At 39.4% G+C, this 24,457-nt stretch overlaps 1 protein-coding gene across 5 annotated transcripts in view; it reads right to left on the reverse strand.

Annotated features, from left to right (window-relative positions):
• The window catches only part of TUSC3 (tumor suppressor candidate 3), a 307,547-nt gene that overhangs the window by 116,470 nt on the left and 166,620 nt on the right, over nt 1–24,457 (reverse strand). For all 5 annotated transcript variants that reach the window (XM_039542533.1, XM_039542535.1, XM_039542532.1 and 2 more), the window contains exons 4-5: nt 22,289–22,429; nt 21,073–21,213 (exon numbers count right to left, since the gene is read on the reverse strand). In XM_039542533.1, coding sequence (XP_039398467.1) covers nt 21,073–21,213; nt 22,289–22,429 — 282 coding nt within the window. The remainder of the gene's footprint in view (nt 1–21,072; nt 21,214–22,288; nt 22,430–24,457) is intronic.

Consider the following 24,457-nt stretch of genomic DNA (forward strand, 5'->3'; position numbering starts at 1 on the left):
AAGATTAAACTAGCTAGAGGCATAAAATATAACAAGAAAACATTTTACAAATACATTGAAAGCAAAAGGAAGACAGAGGAGGCCCATTACTCAGTGAGGAGGTAAAGACAATAACAGAAAATGCAGCAATGGCCAAATGTTAAATGCCCCTTTTGTGTCAGCTTTTCACCAAAAAGCTTAGCAGTGATCTGACTACTAACATAGTGAACATCAGTGCAAATGGGGTAGGATCTGAGGCTAAAATAGGGAAAGAACAAGTTAAGAATTACTTAGACAAGCTGGATGTCTTAAAGTCAGCAGGCGCTACTGAAAAGGGCAACTATAGTATCTAGCTATAAGAGGGGGGGAAAGGATAACCCAGGGAAATACAGACAAGTCAAATTAACTTTGTTACCTGGAAAGACAATGGAACAACTACTTAAACAATCAATTTGTAAGGTAATAAGGGGACAAGTAACAGTCAACATGGATTTGTCAAGAACAAATCATGTCAAACCAACCTCATATCCTTCTTTGACACCTAGCAAGCCTTGTGGGGAGGAGGGGGGTGGGAAGCAATACATGTGTTATATCTTGACTTTAGTAAGGCCTTTGATACTGTCACACATGACCGTCTTATAAACAAACTACAGAAATATAGCTTAGACAAACCTACTATAAAGTGAGTGCACAATTGGTTCGAAAACCACACTCTAAGAATAGTTATCAATGGTTCACAGTCAACCTGAAGTGGCATATTAAGTAGAGTCTCACAGGGATCTGTCCTGGCTCTGGTTCTATTCAATATCTTCATAAATGATTTGCATAATAGCACAGAGAGTACACTTATAAAGTTTATGGACAATACCAAGCTGGAAGGGGTTGCAAGCACTTTGGAGGACAGGATTAGATTACAAAATGATCTTGAAAAACTGGAGAAATGGTCTGAAGTAAATAGGATTAAATTTGATAAGGACAAATGCAAAGTACTCTACTTAGGAAGGAATAATCAATCACATAAATACAAAATGGGAAATAAAAACCTAGGAGGGAGTACTGCAGAAAAGATTCTGGGAGTTATTGTGGATCACAAACTAAATATGAGTCAACAATGTAATAGTGCTGAAAAAAAGTGAACATCATTCTCAGGTGTAGGAGCAGGAGCAAGACACAAGTAGTAATTCTTCCACTATACTCAGCACTGACAAGACCTCAAGTAGAGTATTGTGTCCATTTCCGGAAACCACACTTTGGGAAAGGTGTGAACAAATAAAAGGAAGTTCAGAGGAGAGCAACAAGATGATTGAAGGTCTAGAAAACATGAGAACATGTGTTTGTTTAGTCTGGAGAAGAGAAGACTTAGGACAGACATGATAATAGTCTTCAAGTACATAAAATGTTGTTATAAAGAATAGAGTGATACATTGCTCTCTTTATCCACTGAGGACAGGACAGAAGCAATGGACTTAAATTTCAGCAAGAAAAAAATTGGTTAGATACTAGGAAAAAAATTCCTAACTGACAGGGTAGGTAAGCACTGAAACAAATTATCTAGGGAGGTTGTAGAATCTCCATCATTGAAGATTTTTAAGAACAGGTTAGACAAAACCCCAGGGGACTAGAGTAGATGACTTATCAAGATCCCTTCCAATACTACATTTCTATGATTCCATGTCAGTAGAAGGGGCTCACTGTAAATTTCTTACTACTCTTAGGCCTAGTGTACATTAAAAAATATCAGTATAACTATATTGCTCAGGGGTATGGAAAATTCAGCCTTTACTTATAGGCTGACTGGAGCTTTCTCAGGAAGGCTCACCAGGTGGGGATAAGCTTCTTCTAAGGCCGACTGTTTTTTTCCTAATGTCCCATTACCCTGAATAGTCCTTCATAACCAGCCATCTAGGCTGGAAGCATTTTGCCTAGTGGGTGTCACATCTGAAATACAGATATAACAAATACATAGTCAATATTTATAACTTCAGATACAAAAATGATACATGCATTCACATAGAATTATCATATTCAGCAAATCATAACTTTCCAATGACACCTTATATGACCCATCTTGTATAATATGCATCATAATTATACCATAATCATATCATAATATTACTATGACAAATATGGGGTGTAGTGTCACATACCGACCTAACCTCAAGTGTTGATAGTGCTATGTCAATGGGAGTGCTTCTCCTGTCAACATAGCTGCCGCCTCTCAGGGAGATGGAGAACCTACACTGACAGAAGCAGCTCTATCATCAGCGTAGGCAGTGTCTTCACTAAGTGCTACCAGTAGCACTGCTGCAATGCTATAGTGCTGTAAGTGTACAAAAGCCCTTAGAAAAATATAAAAGTTTTCTTCAAGTCACCTCAGTCTCTTACCTAGTACAACATATTTTAGGCAAATGCTTAGCACACATCTTTGGTTCCAGGTTTATGCAATGCCATGGGAAGAGTTGCCACCACAAATGTTCCTGAAAGAAAGCTCCATCCCTATTTTCAGAAATAATTAGATACATCTCCTATGGAACTCTGATTAACATACCTGTGACAAAGAACTATGATGGAGTCTATAGAAAAACAAAATTCCCTATAAGAAGGGACTTGTGAAGTTACGCTTGGAATCTAAGAAAAAATGTAATAATGTGCATTACTTCTTGCAGAAGGCAATGCTTCAGAATCTACAGAATAAAAATCATTGTCATATCAGTAATCACTGATGCTATATAAAAAGAGAAAAAGAAGATAGTGCAGAATTGCTCCTTGGATTAACAAGAAAACAGCAAAGTCTAAACATGTCTCCTATGTTCTCAGCATGGACATTCCGCACATGACCTAAGTATGTATAGCTTGGCTGAATGACAATGATTAAATAAGGGGACATAATAATATTCTACAAGAATTAAAGCAGCAAGCTCATCAAAGAATTAGACCCTCACTCTGTCACTGACTTCATCAGTGCTACTCACAGTACTTAAAGTTAAAAACATGCAGGAACAGGCCCTTAAAATATAAGGCTGGTTCAGAAGAGTCGTAACAGAACATAATACACTTTAAAAAATGTTTAGCCAAAATAAATAAGAGCCACATTTTTGCTAATAATCTTAGCTATGTGAAGGGCTTTTTCATATATTTTATCAAATTGTAGATATAAATGTATATCAAGCCAAAGTTTATTGCTATTAATTAAGTCCTAACAGGACTTAATCCAGTTTCCAGTGCTCAGCACCTCTTTGTATCAGACGTTGAAGTCAGGAAGGTACTATGTTTCTATTGCTGAAGAAAGAGAATCAACAGTTATTTTCATGTCTTGCGAATGCATCCTGCCGAGGGATTTCTATTGCAATTCCTCTGATGAGTCATGCAGGAGCTAGCAGATGTTTTTAAGACATGAAGATAACAAGGAAGTTGAGATTGAAGATAAGAACACAAAAGGGGGGCGAGAAAGACATTGGAGGACAATATAATTCAATTTATATAGAGTAAAATATTTTTTATATTTTAAATTTTTCTGAACAAATCTCTCAACTGAAAGCTAAACCACAGATCTCTAGTCCTTGTTAACTCTGTTATATAAATACAGAAATATACCTCCTCACAATGTAGTAATTTCCAACAGAAAGAAGTCCATAAGATAATTTTTTCTTCAAATGTAGACCAACTTATTCACAATAACTGAACTAAAATTTATTAAATGAGGAAATATTAATAAAATGATGGTTCACCCAAATGGCCTCAGTCAATAATGAAATTTACATTTCAATGTACTATGCTCTGGATTATCCATTCCCATGGCCAGCCTCCTAACCTGCCCACTCTTCCCCTGGTATACCCGGTCTCCACCCCCTCCCTCAGTATGTATCCAGGCCTTTAGAATGCCTTCTAGGGGGTCCAAATGAGGAAGAAGGTGGTGCATGCAGGAGGGAGAAGAGCCACTCAAGGGGGATCCACTCCCTGAACAGATCCCAGAATGTGGCAGAATGTGCATGTTTTGTTTCTTTCTATCTGTTTTATTTCCAATTAAAATTAAAATTTATTCTTTCTTAATAAAAACTAAGTTGACACAGTACTGGGTTTAATTTAACAGTTGAATGATTCAAAATGTTTCTTTGTTACCCAGCAAGGGCTGAATCTGACAAATAACCAGGCAAGATGATCCAGAGTCTGGTGCAGACTATGTAAAGTCTCACTTTACAGACCATTTCTAGTGAAAATGGATGCATAGCCTACAAATATAAATCTTGGCAAAAGCATTACGGGGGGGGGGGGGGGTCAAAGCCAGACTTTTGAAATAATTAAATCTTGTGGCCTTGACTTATGAGGCAACACTGGGCTATTATACAACATCAGAAACAACACAATAAGGGTCATGAATCTCAGGAGAACAATGTCTAGTAGAATACTGTACAAGCCTACCAGATCTTCTTTCTGTATAGACTAAAATATCACTTTTCCTTCACTTTTTCTTCACCAAGCAGGGAACTTTGGCTTGCACAGGCAAGCCATGGCAACTTAAAGTTTGACTCCAATGTTAGAATGTCTAAAATATTTTACAACACCCAGGATGCTTAATGTGCTTATCCCATTGAATAAGTAGTTTTAATCATTCATGTATAAATCTGAAGCAATGAGTGAAAAATCTGATAAACATAAATGTAAGCATAAAATGGTTTCATTGTGAAACTGTATCATGGAAATTTGAGATGGAAAAGACATCTAGTCCCTTATCAATGTAGCTTTGTTTTCTTCAGTATATTTTTTAGGGCTTTTTGTCCAGTCTAGGTTTAAATGTCCCAAAGACAGGGCTTATACCCTTCCCTAAACTGACCATTCAATACGTCTATGGATCTCTCTTTCAGTAATTTTTTCCTTGATATTCAGGCTCATTTTGCCCTTTATATTCATCTCATTACTGCCACAACCCATGTGTCACTAAATTCTTTTTATCATTGCATTTATATGCTTCAAACTTTGTAAAATATACAAACAGAATACTATATTCCAAGCACACTCCTAATGTTTATAAATAGTATACATTTATATTTGATACCTCTGATTATGTAGCTCCAAATCACATAGCCTCTTTATTTCTAAATGGCTATACAATATTGCAGATAGGATTTTCAAACACACCTAAGGGTTTATCTAATTTACTCTCCACTATCATTCATAGGTCTGTGCCAGAATTATAGCTTTCCAGGTTTCTCCCTCCCACTGAATAACACAGTAATTTGTGATTTGTCTTACACATTTATATTTGCATTCTCGTCCATCTGTGGAACAATTTGTATGCAAAATGTCTGCCTCCTGTGCATCTTAGGAGCTCTGTCAAAATAGAACCAGGACAGTTTAGCAAGAGTAGAAGGAGGTCAGGGTGGGCTGTTTTTCCCTTGAAGGCTCTAAGAGCTGGTCAGCTGGGAACATACCTATACTAAGCTCCAGCAGACCTGGGACTCTGCTTTGGCAAACTTTCCCAGCAGCTGCCTTAGGCATAGCCTGCCCATTTTGGACTCTCAGGAACCTCCCCTCCCCTTGGGAGCTTGGCAGGCTGAGCTAGCTTGGTCTGTGATATTGTTGGGGCTGACCACAGGTTACCTTGGGCTGTTGTTATAGCACAGTTCAGGGGGAGCTATAGTGAACTGGCTTTGACAGGCGGGGCTGGCTTGCAGCCACTCGACTGAATAAACAAGTAAAGAGATAAGGAAGGCCAGAGAGTGTTGAGTGTGGGAATAGAGAGCAGCAGTGTCTCCTGCCAGAGCCTGCTTGTGTGTGAATACGCCCCCCTTTAGAAGGAGATGGTGATAAAAATGGCTATGAGGATTGCTTTAGAAAAACAGTTTCACCTGCGGACCTAGGCCTTGTGGGTGCCCAGGAATTCCCCACACTGGAGCAGCGCCTGCTACGAGCCCTCAGTGACAAGGCTGGAGGGTCCGTGACTGTTCATAACCGGAAGGGTGTAAGCATTGATTCTTGCTTGCTTCCTTGCTTGCTTGCTCGAAAGTACGTATTTAGTAACGCATGAAGGCTGGGAAGCTTATTATACTTCGGCAATAAAACCGGTTATACTTATGCACCTGGTGTGGCTTCATCGAGTGTATCCAAGCCCACCCCCTTTGGCTGGACAGATAGGAAGAAGGTCTATAGCAGAAGCAGGCTGTTAGGGATTGTAAGGAGAGTTTTTCTTTTATTCTTGGCCCTCCCACATATTTTTGGGGTTTTGCCACATAATTTAGGCCTGCTGTGTCACTTTGTACAAGAGGCACTGGCTATGTTTAACAAGTAGCACTGTAAAAAGTACCAACTATCTATGAGGTTATTAAAAACTGCCACAGGCTTGAAATACCAATTTCTGTGCCTTTTGAAGTTAATTAAAATTCTTGTGTGCTTACACAATACAAAGCATCTCACTAGAGTCCCTAGTAGGTTAAGAACAAACAGAATACTGCAGATACCGGTGCCATCAATAGCACAGGAATAATAAAAAATAATGATGCATTCATGAACTTTGAGAAATACAAGTGTTAATAGCATTTGTGTCTATTTTTAAAAAGTAATAATTTAAATCAAGGGGTGACTCAGATGCATCAAGGTATTATCTTCTAATTTCTTCTATATTCAATAATTTACAAACTCATTTTACAACTATTATTTTTTCAGAAAAGCCATCAGTTCTATTCAGCTCAAATTTGCCTCTGTGTCTCATGGAAGCTATAAAAGTTATGCAGTTGCAAGGGCTGTACTCAATTTCTAAGTAGTAGTTAACCACTCATAAGTGGCTGCAGCAGAGGACAGACAGTTCAAGGTCAGAGAGTTGTGGTGCACAAGCAAAGGGTAGCTCATTTACAGTGTATGAGCTCTCTTACACTGTAAGCACTTCATAAGGTATGTCTACACTGCAATGTAAGATTGGGCTCACAGTCAGGCTCATAGACTTTAAGGTCAGAAGGGACCATTATGATCATCTAATCTGACCTCCTTCACAATGCAAGCCACAGAATCTCACCCACCCACTCCTGGAACAAACCCCTAACCTATGTCTGAGTTACTGAAGTCCTCAAATTGTGGTTTAAAGACCTCAAGGTGCAGAGAATCCTCCAGCAAGTGACCTGTGCCCCACGCTGCAGAGGAAGGCGAAAAACCTCCAGGGCCTCTGCCAATCTGCCCTGGAGGAAAATTCCTTCCCGATCCCAAATATGGCGATCAGCTAAACCCTGAGCATGTGGGCAAGACTCACCAGCCAGCACCCAGGAAAGAATTCTCTGTAGTAACTCAGATCCCACACCATCTAACATCCCATCACTAATAATCAAAGATTAATTAATTGCCAAAATTAGGCTCAAGCCTAACCCTCCTTCCATTCACAAATCATGCTAACCCAGGGCTTGGACCCAGGGTCCCAGAACCCTGCAGACATGCAAGGTCTATGTCCAGGTCAAGTCCTGATCCAAGGTTCGAGCCCTATCACTTTTCAGTGAAGACACAGCCCTGCTTGACTCAGGTCCTGGGAGTCTGCAAAATGTATCCCATGGGCCAACTTCCTTTGCCCTCTCTATGTCAAGAATCTTAAATCTACTCTGCTGAAAATGGAAGCAACCACTCTTGGTGTACAGCAGCCACTCAGCAAATCAGCATTAACCCCTCCATTGTCTTCTGACCACTGAGCTACAAACACCATCAGAAAGTCTTCGGTGTTTGCAATGGAAATTGAACAGAAGTCTTTTGCAAATTGTGCTGCTTCATGGTCATGGGAGCACAGCCTGATCTCTGGTGCAAGGCCAGCAAAACTGTGGACTTTATTAGGAGTAACAGAAATGACTATGCATACTAGCAAATAATGAAGAAGCTGGAAGTTTTTCAAATTTACTGGACTGGTGACCAGTGCAAGGAGCAGATTAAGTGGCTCAAGACTGAGTACCAGAAAACCAGCATAGGGACTGATGTGAGCCAGCAGCAGAGGATTCTGGGTCCATACCCAGAGGAGCTGTTCTAACCTGCCTCTCCCCCCGAAGGAACAGCACAATGCAGAGCCTGCAACAGACACAGACTGGACAGATGCCACTTCTGAGCTCGGTAAGTTTCTGGCTCCATTTTTATGTTTATTAATAGAGTAATGGGAGGGATTTCCACTCTATGAACCAGTGCTAAAGTTCTGAGACTCACCAGCTAGCAGCATGTATCCACTAATGGCAGATTGTATGCCAGCAGTGTGGTTGCACTCGCCCCCATCCCCATCCCCACCACATGGAGTTCAAAATGGTGACTGGGACATGAAAATAGTAAACATCATTAAAGTGTATTTTTACCAGAAAGACACAGATTTTTGCTAGGGCCATTGCAGTTTCTTAAAAATAATAACATATTGTCATGCCTGTAGATAGGTGCCTTTGTAACCATCTACAGTCTCTTGAGCTGCCTGCAAACAGTGAACTCTGTGAGTGTGTTTGCGGAAATATGCAGCATTCATAAATCTAGTCCATTTCAGTTACAGGTAGTCCATGCAGTCAAGAGGTGACAAAATCATTTGTTCCAAATATGATTATGGTTTGAAATTTTGTCCAGCAATGTGCTGAAGGTGAGGAGGAGGAAGGCTTTGGATTTCAACATGTTTACATGTAGTCATAACAGGTTAAGGCATGTAGAAGCTAACACATCATCCTGTTGATTCCCTCATGAATTCTGACCCAATCCTGGGCTGACAGTTGAGTGCTGATAACTTTTTTCTGAAGCAGGAACTCCAGATAGGTAGTCATATTTCAGGGAAGGGCATATTTTCATGGGTCATCTTGGTAGCTGACTATACCACACCACTCATAGCTATGCTGTTCAGTCACTATATGTTTGAATTCGTCACCTGCATACCCTGCAGGTTTCCCACCAGCAGCTTGGAATAACATCTCCCTTCGCCAGTTGGGCATCACAAGCACCATTGTGTCCTCCAAAATGTGGAAGGCCTGAAATAGTACAGAAAGCTTTTATAGCACTGCCACTGACAGAAGTATCCCCCAGCTGTGCCCCCCAAACCTAAGTAGTTTTGCAATCTTCTAAAATAAAAAAATGCAGCTTTGCATTTTTTAACTTACCATTGGGCCTGCAATTCTTTCATTGTGATTAACCAGGCTGTGTCCAGGGAGCTTCTGTGTTCTGTCGCATCCTTCTTGCAATATATTAGAGTTCAGTTTGTAAAAGTATCATTTTATGTTCTTGAAATTCCACAATTATTTTTTTCTGAGTTTCTGCAGCAAGCTATTTGAGACAATAACCTGCTGTGTTTTGTCCTGTTCCAGGCCCCTCAACCTTTGCTGGCTGCAGTACCGCCTCAGCTTGCCCACTCTGAAGCAGAAATGGGCCAATGTAGCTTCATGGACTGTTCCAAGAGGAAATGTTTCCATGATGAATTTATGGTTGAAGTTTTGGAGAGGGCCAAGAAGCAGGTCCAGTACCAAAGCCAGAAGGACAGCATGATGCAAGGCAAGAGGAAAGGCTCAGGTTGGCTGCACAGCACGAGGACAGGGTTTCAGCATGGAGCAGGCATTTGCTTCATAGTTCCAGGAACAGGAATGGTGCATAAGGGAGTGGGACAGAGCTCAGCAGAAATAATGAGTGGCTCATATCACTAATGCCTGCACAAGTAACAGCTCCTGCTGCCTCACCCACGACAGAGCTTGAGTCCCCTGCATGCTACCCTGTGCGGCAGTCCAGAAGCAGCTTGGAAGACTCCATGGCTGGGTGGCCCATGCAATTGGGCCCCATGAGTGTCTGGGCAGGGCAGCTTTGCCCCATGCAGCCCTCCATATTGACCTCCCTCCCACAGTACCACATACATGGCAAACTGGGAAAAGAAGGGAAAGGAGAACAGGCATAGCCGACTGGTGCCTCCCCATACTGGAGTGTCACAAGCTAAAGGGAAGGACTCGTGACTTCCCCACGGGTCTCCTCCCTGCCCCGCCCCTTTCACCAGGGCCGGCTCCAGACCCCAGCGCGCCAAGCAGGCGCGTGGGGCAGCATTGTCCTGGCAGGGTGGCATTTGGCTCCGGCGGACCTTCCGCAGTCATGCCTGCGGGAGGTCCACCGGAGCCCCGGGACGAGCGGACCTGCCGCAGGCATGACTGCAGAGGGTCCCCTCTTCCCGCGGCTCCGCTTGAGTTCCCGTAGGTGCGCTCGTCCCGCGGCTCGGATGGAGCTCCCATAGGCATGCCTGCGGATGCTCCATCGGAGCCGCGGGACCACGGGATGGTCCGCAGGCACTTCTGCCCCGGCCGCGGGACCGGGGAAGGGCGGCGCGAGCGGCGCAATGCGCCGCCCTGCTTGGGGTGGCGGAATTTCTAGAGCCGCCCCTGCCTTTCACTCCCCACCCAGGCCGGCTGCTGGGGGGCACCTGACCCTGCATGCCTCCCTGACGCATTGTCTCTGAGAATAGTTGGCCTGGGGACATGCCACAGTAGGGGGCCTGTGTCTTGTACATGGTTTCACTGTTTGCACTTTTTCATACACTTTGGGGTTTTATTTATATATTTTTTTTCTGTAAGGTTACGTTGTCACTGGGATTTTGGTGTGGTAATGGCCTGCCTGGGAATGGGTGAATATTGTACTTTTCTAATACATGTTTATGAATAAAGTTTTTTTTTAATTTAATCAAGAACATTTATTTCTCTGACTGCTTCACATCATATGATGTGTATTCAAAATAATAAAGGTAAACATATGATTAGGGACAATTAGGAATTAGTACACAAAAATTATCCCTCAATATAATTACCTATAAAAATTCATACTTTAATCACTTCCTTACAACAATCCTTACTGTGAATAACCTCCCAATCGCTATTTCGTAAGTGGCCATGCCATTCTTAAATACATTGCACGGCACTAACCCCCGCACACACATCCCCAAGCACCCTACTCCTCCACACAATCAATGAGTCCCTCTACCCCCTACCCCGCAAACGAGGACATTCATAAAGGTGCTATTTCCCTTCTTCCACTGAGCCATGCACGTCCATAATGAAGGAGCACAAAGCATCCCTGTCTACTGTTGCCTGGGGGCATCCAGCTCCAGATGTGTAGTGCACTTTGTGGCTGAGTGTACCCATTCAGAGGACACTCATTGTCATAGCTCCATTCAGGGGGAAATGGTTCACCTCTGGCTTCACAAACACTATGAAGAACACAGCAAGCCATAGTGATGCAGACAGCATTGATGACACTGGCATCCAAATAGGTCTGTAAACATCTTAAATGGGATTTCAATCTGCCAAAAGCACATTCAACAACTATTCTGCACCTGCTGAGAGTGTAATTAAACCATCTTTTGCCAGGGCCTCTAAAATCAGGGTATGGTTTTAAAACCAAGGCAAAAGGAGAATAATGGTGTAGTCAGTAACTCCATTTATGACAATGTAATTTGGTGGGAATAGTGTTCCAGCTTGTCCATGTATGTAGACTCCTGATCAGTGAAAAACCCTGGCATTATGCACTTTTCCAGTGCAACCTATGGAGGTGTTCATAAATTACACTCTGTGGTTCTCAAGGGCCTGCGTAACAATGGAGTAGCACTCTTGCAGTTTCTGTGCTCCTTGAGGAGGGCAAACTATGGGCACACAAGTCCCATCAATGGCCCCAGAGCGGTTTGGAAACCTCATTCTCTCAAAGCCATCAATTACTTTAGGCATATCTTTTATGCCTGCCACTTGGGGTAAACCACACACCTAATTGCCTCAGAAACCTCCACAACCACTTTACCCACAGTTGACTTTCCAACACCAAAGTGATCTGCAACAGCTTGCATACGGCTATAGCATGGCTTCTGGACTGGCAGGGGTGGCCTCATGCTTGTGTCTTTGTGCTAATGGGTCAGGACAAGCTGCTCACAAATCTCCAGAAATGTAGCTTTCTTCAGGCAAAAGTTCTAGACCCACTGTTGGTCAACCCAGGTCTGTGTGATGATATGATCCCACCAGTCTATGCTTGTGGCTCTGCTCCAGAAGCATGGTATACACAGGGGGCATCGGAGACTGTACCGAATATATTGAGCAGCATCAGCCAGTTTCAGTATTCCTCTTCCTCTGCCTTCTCCTCCTCCTGCTCCCTCATAAGTTGTGTCAGGTGCCTCTGGTGGATCAGAAAATGCTGCTGAAATGTTCATCAGCATTTCACAGAAGCTCTGCCCATTTCCTGACACAGGGAATGAACACACAAGCAAGATAAATTCTTCAGAAAGTGACTCCATGTTTCTGGCTCTGGTAGCTGTCATTGACCAAAAATGACTGCTTGGCAGAATGTGTCGGTAGGCTAGTCAAGCTTGCTGTAATGTGCAGAGTGGACAGTCTGGTTTTCCCACAGTGCACCATGGTCAAAGGGCTAGAGTGAACACATTTCAGGTGGATGCTAGGGAATCTGGGATATGGTTGGTTTGACTCAGCTCTAAGTATTGCAGTGGGGATGCCAGAACCCCAGGTTCAAGTTCAGGTTAGAAAATTCTTAACTTAGGGTTAACACTCAGTGTAAATACTCAAGCCCTGGGTTTTCTAACCCCAGGTAAGTTGACTCAAGTTCCACTGACCGATGGCTTACATTGCACTGTAGACAACCTTTGTGGCTCTGAAAGCCCATGTGTGTGCCAGGCAATGTTTTATTAAAAACTACGGTCATGTTTTATTTTTTGCCATTTGCTGGTTGTCACTGGAATTACTAATTTCTGTGTTGTTTCTTCCCACCTCTCCCCTAACTGAAATGTTAAGAAAAAATCCTACTTATTTGTCAATCTCCAAATAAAACAAAAAGATCTGGGAAACAAAAGCAAAACATGGAGTGGTTGTAGGTGTATACAGTCATTATAGAACAAACAAATCAAATAAAATCTAATTGAGACTTCTGATAACAAGCCACTCAACTTCTACTGAGTCAGTAGTCCACCTGCAAACTATGTGCTAATAAACAAAATAAGGCATATATAATTATGTTCTACTGTTATTCTAAAATGATCATGCTTCTCAAATTATTAAGAAAAGACAAAGATTTTAGGTCAAATTCTGCTCCAATACACAAAGTGAAAATCCAAATGACCTTTGTAAGTGACAACAGAACATATCCCTATATCCTTCCATTATGAAAGATAATACAGCACAGATGTAAATAAAAAATATGTATTTTTTCCTCTTTTTAGTTTTATACACAGCTGATCTGGATAAGTCTGACTGGCAAAGTCAGCATCTTAGGACTACCTTCCTACTTACTCTAAGAAACCATACAAACCAGGAGATCACTTTCACACATCCCTCCCTCCCCCCCCCCCCCAGAGTAAGTTAAGAAAAAAAGTTTAACTCCTTTAATGCAATTTTTCACACTGGAAAGATCTAACTGATTCAATAATTTTAAAGTCTGTGTAGTATATAAACGGCTTCAAAGAAGGATATGGCTTGGTGTGAAGAATAATTTAAATATTCTTTAAAAAAAAACCTCACACACATCACAACAAAAGTCCCAACAAATCACAAATTCACATGTCTCCTCTTTGAAGATACTACTGGATTGGAGAAGGCATTTTCAAAAGGCAGTTTGAAAAACTGTTAACTATATTTTTTTGATTTAAGCAGAGTTGCAAAAACTACTGTTTGAAATTAGCTCCATTCCCTCTTCAGCTCTGCATCAGATTCAAAAAGGGCTGTCAATGGTGACCAGGCATAACTGCCAAATTTCCCATCTCAAGTGAGAGCCTTCTGCAGATGTTTTATCTGTTGCCAGGTTGTCCCAAATAAATTAGCTTTTAAATGTCCTAAAGAGAAAAATGTGCACGAGACAGACTACTTCTGAAAGTGTTTACTAATTATTTATATGCTTCATAACTGCTTCTGCACTTCTGTAACGGACAATTTAGGCATGACTCAACGCACTTATCTAGACACTGTCTATTGCCATCTTAACATTCCCTTTTCAAGGCCTTTTATGCAAAAGTAGTTTACTGTTTTAATATTTATTAAGCACCAAATAAAAATACCAAAATGCATAACTACAATGCACTTTAAGATGTATATACATCATTAGTATTTATATAGCACCTAAAGTGTGCTAGGCATTTATAGAACATAGACAAGAACTTGTATCTGCCCTAGAGAACTTGCAACCCAAGGTCCTAGTCCTGCAAAAGGATCTGCTAATGTAAAAATGTTTGTTCATGTGGAGTTCTACTGAAGTCAAAGGGATTCCAGGCAACTTTTGGATCAGTGCTGGAAGATCCCATTGCAGGATGGAGATTTATGTTTAGATACAGCATAGAACAAACAAAACCAGTAAAAAAGTAATTTGGATGGGATAAGGAAGAAGAGACTGAGCTGTCACCTCAATCATTTTTGTCTTCATCAATGTGTTAGCTACACATGCAAAACTGATTGTCATTAGATACAGTATTAGCAGTGTGTATTACCCAACTATATGCTGTTGTATGTTGTTGCTTATGTAGTCACTAACCACATTGCTTATATGTACGTAATTATATACTCAGCTTGACAAAATTCACTCACCAGGGCAAGACATAAGCCATCATGTTTTTTTATATTTGTCTATCAAAATATGATTAAGAAAAATAAAATGTACAGTTCTTATGATTGCAAAGATTACTTTCTAAGGCTGCTGTAAGGACGGGGAAGAGGTCCCCCTTACTCTTTTTCCCCCCTCAAGCCTCTCCTACAAGGACTATGGGGAGGAGAGAGTGGTCTCTGGTACTCTCTCACATGCCTGGTATCCATCATTGGTCTTCCTCTTCTGTGAATATATCCAATATTTGACTCTGCTACTGATCATAGTGTTGCCAAGCAGCAGCTGGATAAAATTAACCAGCTTCTTGTCAGATTCATGGCTGCCAAAAGGATTAGGAATATCAATAGTACAATTTAGAAAAGGCTTGTTAAATTCACTCTATTACTAATTAGCAAATCTATCAATGGAAGGAGAATCATGGTAATTGTCTTTCTACAGACTCAGGAAGATATTACTGCAATGTTTACTTTTTCACATTTGGATTTGATCCTGTCTCATGGGACTGAAATGACAAAAGGCCTTAGGGTTAAGCACAATTAGGAACCTATCTATGATATAATTTATAATCATGTGAGTGAAGACTACTAAATCAGGATCAGAAGTCTAAGTGTAGACACTAGTAGGATTACCATGTAACCATTTCAAGAAAAAAATCAAATCTTTAGACTTTTAAACTTCCTTAATCTTGCACATTCTCTAAGAAAACCCAGGTTAAAAAATGGAGTTTGTTTATGTCTTGAAATACTAGCTTTCCATGATACTGGACTAACTCTCTGTTTCAACTATAGACTTTCAGCCGTAATGACACAATAACTGCAGAATTATGGAGTAAAACAAAACAAAAAGTCAAGCTGGTGATGTGTGTATAGAGAACACTGGAATAGGAAATTAGAATAAAAAAGATCACTGATTCCAGAAAAAGACTGTCTGACACTGTAAATTTAATATGGAAGCTGTCAAGCTGTCCTGCAGTGGCTCAAGAGCGTGAGTACCAACCTCAGGGCAGACTATTAAGAAGCAGGGTACAAACCTCAAATTGGTTGTTAGTTTTATACTTATATTTCACCAACCAAATACCAAGTGTAAACTCCTCAGGCACTATAACAGCCTTAACATGGAGTTGCAGACAGCCCTCCAGGGTACTCCTATCTGTCTTGCCACCCAGGTAAGCGTACCTTTGTGACAGATGGTCCCTTACACCATAAATCACAGCAATATTATGGTTACTTCCAGTCCCAAAAGACCAGTCACTTATCCAGGTCAATTGCACTTTAGATCTCAGACCAAAGACAATACTTGTAGCCAATCAAGTTGGAAAAGGAATCAAGAGAGAGATAGTCACAAGGTTAAAGCAGGTAAACATATATACACAAATGAGTTACAATCTTAAGTTTCAAAAGCTAATCGTAGCTTCTATAAGCAGCAAACACTATATGGTCTTTAGGGCTAAACTAGCTAAGCAACTGAGGATCCCTTGCTTATGCCTAAAAACCTTATGCTTATGCCACTCCCACCCACCCCACCCCCAATTTCAAGCAGCAAGATTTCTTGTTAGGGGTTCTTATTCCCTCCCCACCCCTCATCCCCACTCCTATGTGCTCTCAGCTGTGAATTCTGCTGATGGGAGGAATTCTCCTGTATGACTTCTCTTCATGGGGCGGGGGGGAGGGGGGGCGGGGGGAAGAGCCAAGCAACAAAGTATTTTATTCTCTTTAATGTTTCACAATAGTCTGTCTAGTTTGATGGGCCTTCCTCATTGGCCAGGACATAAAACCTTCTGTTGGAGACCAACTCTTTACACTAGTTAATATCTTTCTCCAGTCTGGTGATTTACACAGTCACAGAGGCTTACAATACAAATGCTTAAATATTACCTTACAATGTGGAACACAGATTTTATAAGTGAGATTAATGCATGCAGCAACTCACAAGCATCCCATAAAGTTTAAACACTAAACACGTTCTTACAATTCTAATTCCTGCTTTACTAATACATGTGTGCCAGACTGATTCCAGCTATGTAGTTGTCCATGTTCAGTTGAGACATGAGAGTCTTGGCAAGAGCTGGTGCCTTGTCTGCCAGTATCACAGATGCATTTAGTCCATTCAAAAGATTGCACATCATTATGGTTCAAGTTCTAAACCGAAAAATATTTATTGCATATTGCTGTCTTTTAAAACTTTCTGCCACAATGTGAATTAGAATCTACTTTTTAAAGACCTATTTTTAGTGTGTTGTTACAGTAGGCCAATAACTTAAGTAATCCTTGTTGTGGAATTTAATTAGGACTGCGGTAGCAATTAGTCTGAAGTGCTTCAGAAATTTAGGCTCCCTCATTAGCATACCTAAAATAATTATTTTAATAAAAATGGTGGCAATATGGAAATAACATACATGAAATTAGCACAAAATACAGCAAGCCCAATTTTCTTTGGTACAAAAGGTGTTAGAATTGGGGACTGGCGCTTTGGATGCCCCACAGAAGTCAGTTGGAGTTTTGCCATTAACTTCAATGGAACCAGAATTTCACCCCTAGATTCTGTTCCCATTTCAGCCATTATCTCTCTTTACGATGAAGCACAAGGAGTTGCCCCAATTTAAAAACTAGAACCCTTAAGTTACTTAACCCTATTCCTTGCTAAAATACGTGGGGCAAGCTATAATCACTTTTTCCTTTTTAAAAATCTATGTATGTACATATTTATGGTTTTCTGTCCACTGTTGCAGTAAAACAGACCTGTCTGGAAAGGGAACTTGAAGTTTCTTATCAGCAACCATAATTTAAGGATGATGCCTCTGTATATTGATACATCTGGGATTGAGGAATTTGCACTGAGAATTTGCTTTAAGATCTTGCTACATCGTCTCTATATAAATGAATACTACAAGGGTCCTCTAGTGGCCTAATGTTCCAGAGATGCTGGGCAACTTCAGCTCCCATTTTTGATTGATTCAATGGAAACTGCTGATGCTTAGTGACTCTGAAAATTAAGCAATAGGTATCTGTCTCTCAAATGTCCCCCCTGTCAATATTTGTGCCATTGTTTTGGTAAGGAAAGAAGTTAGACTGTTGGGAGAGCCGTTACCAGCATATTCTACGTATAGTTTTCCATGCTCGCTCACTGGGTCATAACTAAAATTGAGATTATAAACTATGTTTGGCAGAGACTGTTTTCTGCCAAGCCTCCTATAGCCTTTTGGGCACTATTAAATTATAAATCAATGAACCATAATAAACTGCGAGAGGTAAAACAAAATTGTTTGTTAATTTCCTTGATGTCTTAGAATACGGTAATCTAAATCAGCTCACCGGTTCTGTTTGAGTTTTCCCTCTCAAAAGCTACTTTTATGTAAGCATCTAAATTTCTACTCTCTTTCTTATGTTGAAAACAGATTTTTAAAGTAAGGAGTTATTCAGCTATGTGTAAACATAATTTTATCCCTTTCCTCATTTATTAATGGATCTTCTTTCTTTGGATCACTCTCTCATTCATATAGTTATAAAAACCTTTTTTATTTCCCTTAGAATGAGTAACTTTATAATAAGGCTATCTCCACATTAACTACTGAAGCTTACCACCATTTCCTTTGCATTTTTTTTAAAAAGTTGCGGCAATACAATGGTAATAATAGCCACTTGAAAACTTTGTAATATTTTTAGTTAAAATACATCTTTACTAATGCAAGTTAAGAACATAAGAGCTGCCATATTGAGTCAGACCATGGTTTATCTTGCCCAGTATCCTGCCCATACCAGATAATTAAGGGAAGCATACAAAACAGAGCAATTATGGAGTGATCCACATGTGTCTTCTACTCTTCATTTATGGTATCCAGAAATTTAGGATTGCCCTGAGCATGGGTTCTGTCCCTGAGCACCTTGGCTAATAGCCATTGATGGACCTATCCTCCATGAACATATCCAGTTCTTTCTTTAACCCAGTTATATGTTTGGCCATCATAACATCCCAGGCAACGTGTGTTGTGTGAAAAAGTAGTTCCTCTTGTTTGTATTAAGCCTTCTGCCTGTTAATATCATTGGGTGACCCATGGTTTTTGTATTGTGGAAAGAGGTAAACAACAGTCCTCTATTCATTTTTCCACACCATTCACAATGTTATAGCCTTCTATCATATCATCTCTTTCTAAGTTGAACAGTCCTAATATTTTTAGTCTCTCCTTGTATGAAAGCTGTTCCATATCCTTGACCATCTTTGTTGTCCTGTTCTGAACCCTTTCTTGTTCCACTATATCCTCTGAGATGGAGAGACCAGAACTGGACACAATATTCAAAGTGTAGGCGCGCTATAGATTTATATAGTGACATTATATGTATGGATTTAGATAGTGATATTATGTATTGTTAGCATTTTTGATTGCTGCTGTGCATTGAGCTGAAGTTTTTAGAGAACTATCCATGGTGACTCCAAGTTCTAAATTAGCTATTACCATCCAAGAAAGAGAATCTACTATACATTAATTTATTATATTATATTATATTGAAAGAAAGAAAGAAAATTATTTTTCCCAATGTGCATCACTTTGTACTTATCAATACTGAGTTTCATTTGCCATTGTGCTGCCCAGTCACGCAGTTTTGTGAGATCCCTCTGTAACACCTCGTTCTCTGCTTTGGATTTAACTATCTTGAATAATTTGGTGTTGTCTGCAAACTTCACCACTTAATTATTCATTCCCTTTTTCAGCTCATTAATGAATATGTTGAACTGTACCAGTCCCAGAACAGATTTTTTGGGAACCCCACTGATCCCCTCTTCATTGCGAAAACTCACCAATTATTCCTATCTTTTGTTTCCTATCTTTTAACCAGATACTGATCCATGAGAGGACCTTCCCTCTTATCCTATGACTACTTGGTTTTCTTAAGAGCCTTTGACGTGGGACCTTGCAAAGGCTTTCCGAAAATCCAAGTACACCATCTCAAGTAGATCATCCTTATCCACATGCCTGTTGACTCCCTCAAAATCTAATAGACTGATGGGGTATGACTTCCCTTTACAAAAGCCACATTGACTCTTTCCCAAAAAATAATATTTACTTAGTGTCTGTTCTTTACTGTAGTGGCCACCAATTTGCCTGGTACTGAAGTTAGGCTCATTGGCCTGCAATTGCCAGGATCACCTCTGGAGCTCTTTTTAAAAAGCAGCATTACATTAGCTACCTTCTAGTCATGTGGTACGCAGGCTGATTTCAGTGATGGGTTACATACTAAAGTTAGTAGCTCTGCAATTTCATATTCAAGTTCCTTCAGAACTCTTAGGTGAATGCCATCTCATCACTGCAACTTATTAAAGTTTAATGTATCCATTTGTTCTAAAACCTCTTCTGTTGACACATCAATTTAGGACAGTACTTTAGATTTGTTGCCCAAAAAGAAATGCTCTAATGTGGGTGTCTCCCCCAAATCCTCTGCAGTGAAGACCAATGCAAGTAATTAATTTAGCTTGTCTGTAATGGCTTGCCTTCCTTGGGACCTCCTTTGTCACTAGTGGCCCCGCTGCCTGCTTGACAGGCTTCCTGGTTTTTTTTGTTGTTAGTTTTTGTTAGGTTTTGTTTCTTTAATAAGTTGCTTCTCATTTTCTTTCTTGGCCTGCCTTATTATACTTAACCTGCCAAAGTTTTTGCTCCTTCCTATTTTCCGCATTAGGATTTCACTTCCAAATTTTAAAGGATTCCTTTTTACCTGTAACAGCCTCTATTACTCTGCTGTTTAACTACGGCAACATCCTTTTGGTCCCCCTACTTGCTTCTGTGATTTAGTCTGGGTCTCTATTATGGTTTTAAGTGGTCTCCATGCTGCCTGCAGGCATTTTACCGTTGTGACTGCTCTTTTTAATTTCTGTCTCCCTAGTGTCCTCATTTTTGTGTCATTTCCCTTTTTGAAGTTAAATGTTACTGTGCTGGGGTTATTTTTGGTGTGTGTTTTACTCCCTCCAAACACACTAAATTTAATTTGATTTTGGTCACTATTACCAAACAGTTCAGCTATAGTTACATCATGTACAGATCCTGTGCTCCATTTACGACTAAATCACAAATTGCCTCTCTCCCCTTGTGGATTCCAAGAAGCAGCTCCAAGAAGCAGTCATTTATGGTGTCTAGAAATTTTTCTCTGTACCATGCCCTAAGGTGACATATATTCAGTTATTATGAGGATAGTTGAAATCACCCATTATCACTGAGTTTTCTGGTTAGCCTCTCTAACCTCCCTTAACATTTCACCATCGTTATCGGGTGATCAGTAGCATATTTCACCACCAACGACACTGGAGCTAATTATTTTTAACTAACGAATTAGTAAATTCTTAGCTTATATACCTCCCAGTTAGCAATGTTTACCACCCATCAGACTTAGCCAAGCTATTCATATTATCAGTCTATATTCAATATTGTCTCATCCTGACAAACTTATTACTGCAGTACTTTCTAAATTACTATGCAAGTGGCAATTACATCTTGTCATTACATACAAAAATTTAAAACTGCTACAATATTACTGAAATGTTAAAATATATCAGTATTAAATGTTGGCATACCAGAGCTGCCATTGCCCAGCCAGTCTTGTTGTAGATGAACTCCAAGTTATTTCTTCGCAAGTACAGCAAGCCACCAACAAGTGACACTAAAAGAGCCAGTGCAATAGTGCCAGAATAGTTTGGAGGCCTGAATACCCTAATCTGCGGAGGAGGGGGGGGGAGAAAACAAAAGTATCAATTATTCTTCTACTTTGTGACAAACAGAAGTGACGCAATATTACACACAGAGAGAGGAGTAATAACCCAATATCTACTGAATGCACAGTATTCTCTATGTTAAGGATGTTCTTGTACAGATGAAAGGGAATATTGCTAACACTGTCACACAACTGGGACTCAGTATCTGACAGACTGGGTAGAACCCATCCCCTCTCCTTTTTCCAGGCTCCCCCTTTGCCTCAGATGAGTGGAGGGCAGTAGGGTCTCAGTAATTGGATGGATCCAAGCTGGGAAGGGGAAGTGCTGATGGCAGTCTTCCCAAATAGGTGGAAGTGATTAAAGGAAAAAAGATCATCTGCACTGCTTGAGTTATTGCTGGGTATTCCCAGATTTAAGTGAATAAAGCTGTGGCCTAATTAAACCACATCTACTGCATCTTGTATGTCTTCCTGCATGACTGAAAAACATGTATAGATGATTAGGAATATTGATAGCAAAGATAAGATTTAGTTTCTGAATATATTTTAAAATCCAAGAATAGTCCCTTTGCATGTGACTGAATTGGGAATTTAAGCGGTATGTTTCTTTAGTACTTTAGAAAGTTTTTATTTTCATCTTTAAAGAACAATTGTATATAATATTCAACTATATAAAAATAATTAAAGAAGTTTACTCAACATATTTGCTGATTATTATGTCTGTGCCATTATTTTGGCATAAAACACTTTTGAAACTCCAGACTTTGTTTTTTAAGTAACATTGCAAATACACTCACATTTATCAACTACTTGTCACAATATTATCACTCATTTTGTGATAGAATAAGACTGGATGAAAATATAACTTCCAAACAAAGACTGAAATGCAACATTCAAATTGCTGTAGTTACCACAGTGCGCTCAAGTACTGCAGCTCATATTTGTATTATTGTAACCTATTTTTGCAGATTTCATTTGATAAATAAACATGCATGAGGGGAAAAACAGTGCTTGGTGTCAGTTCATCATAGTGTAGGCAGATAAGTTTGGATCAGTCTTAACATTGTCAAATGACTTACATGAACATCCGTTCTGTCAGCTATCCATTTAGCTAGCTGCTCTGCTGCAAATCCTATTCTCTGCAGGTCGAAGGTGTCAGCTCTCTTGGGTTTACCTTTCGGAGGAAAATGCATGAATGTCGGAGCAGAGTTCATATTGAGCTACAAAAAACAGAAGGCACCACAATATTAAATAACTCAAACATGCTTTGTGCAACTGTTTGCCTTCTTCCTACCATAGACACTGGCAAGATACCATTAGTCAGAAAAAATATTAGTGGCTTTCCAAAGTTTGAAATAACTATTTTCAAACATTTAAATATATTTTTCTATTACTAAAAAAGTGCTCAGAGCTAACATTCCTTCAGTTTCTTCAATTGGGCTTTTTAAGGCACAGTAGTCATTACATAAACCATATTTCAATTTTAAGCACTCCTTTGTTGAGTATTTTCCTAATATGCTCATTTATGCTGTTATTTAACTAGTAAAGCAGCATCTTTAAAAATATTGTTTATATTACACAAAGTCACAAGACTTAAAGGTTAAATGCTATGTGGATGTTAATGTGACTACTCACACTGTGTAAAGTTAAGCATACATGTAAATCTTTAGAGCACTGGGGTCTTAAATATTAATTCATCCAGTGAATGTTCCCAATATTGTCAATTTGAAAACAAACAGAAAATAGTGACAGGCCCCCCTGCTGGACATTCTAGGTGTAAAAATTATTCCCCAGCAAGATGAACAGGACAGGGAAATATATTTCAGTATATGAAACATCTCATAATTTAGTATATGAAATTTTCTGGATTTCAGTAAATAATAATGCAATACATTTATCAAGTGATTTGAAATTATAAAGTTATCATTGGAAATATTGAAATGATTAAATATGAATGAAATTATTTGAGTTCTCTAATGATACAAGGGCAGTACCATTTTATTTACCTGCCTTGCTTGCTGCTCTCCAACAAAATCAATGTTATTAACTTACATAATTAAACATCAAGTACACAGTTCAATTTATAATTTATGAAAAATAAACTAGATACTAAAATATTTTCTTCTAAATACAATATGCCCCATCCTTTAATAGAACAACTATTGAAAGAAAAATATTTTTGTGAAATGTGTGAAGAAGAATGTTGTAAAACAGTTGAATTTAGTGGGATACTCAGATATAGAAATCTTCTGTCAGGTATATATATTTTTAAAGACTGCTGACAGCCTGGTTGCACCAGACCTACAATTGGTTTCCCATTTCTATATAATCAGAATGAAAGGTGAAATCAAATCAACTGACATACTTTTATGTCAACTCTGAGCCAGTATACAGCAACTGCAGCAGTAGCTTATCTACCAGTATTAGAGTCAAGAATTAAATCTCCCATGCTATTATAATTAGTTCAGATGTCCACTGTATTGTTACATTTGCCTATATAAACTCTGATAAAAATAATATTTCTTCAAAAACCTACATGACAATATGCTCACTTGTTAGTTCCTCTTATTTTCACAGATATCCAAAATAGCTGGAATTCTCAAAGACAATGAACAAAACAGAACGTGGACATAAACAAGTGTAAGTCCACTGACATAAATGGAGTTGTATCTCTTTACACCACAATGAATTGAGCCAAATGCATCTACTAAATATAATTTTCTCTGTGTGTATGTGCAAAAATGCATATTTGAACTAAAAATAAAAAGCAAAATTTGGAGAGATCATGTTATTTGTATACAATGTGATCCAACTGTTCTGTTGGAAAACCATCCAAGCTTTACTGTGTATTGTTTAAACACTGTAGAGCTGCTTTTTTTGCTTCATAGTTTAGTATCTCACGATTCACCAAAAGGGAGTAAAAATGGTTAGTAACTTCTACTGCTTCTTGCTTTTATTAATTCATCTTCTAGTGCCAAGCAGGGAGCTAAGCTTTAAAGAGAAGAAAATATTTTGCTTTCTGGAATTATGATTCAAGTTGAACTTCAGTTGAGTACCCAAACCAAAGTGAATTTGCGGGACTAGTGTATTTGCTAATAATTGTCTCCACACTTTAAAGCAACCATAGCTATTTACAACAATTTCCACTCTTTTCTAAAGAGTTCCAAGACTGATTATTCTACAAAGATAAAAAGGGTATTCAGCATTTAATTGAAGTCTTCATGTTAGGTGATATTTGTTAAGTACTT

Source organism: Mauremys reevesii, linkage group 5 (genome assembly GCF_016161935.1).
Source record: "Mauremys reevesii isolate NIE-2019 linkage group 5, ASM1616193v1, whole genome shotgun sequence".
NCBI lineage: Eukaryota > Metazoa > Chordata > Testudines > Geoemydidae > Mauremys > Mauremys reevesii.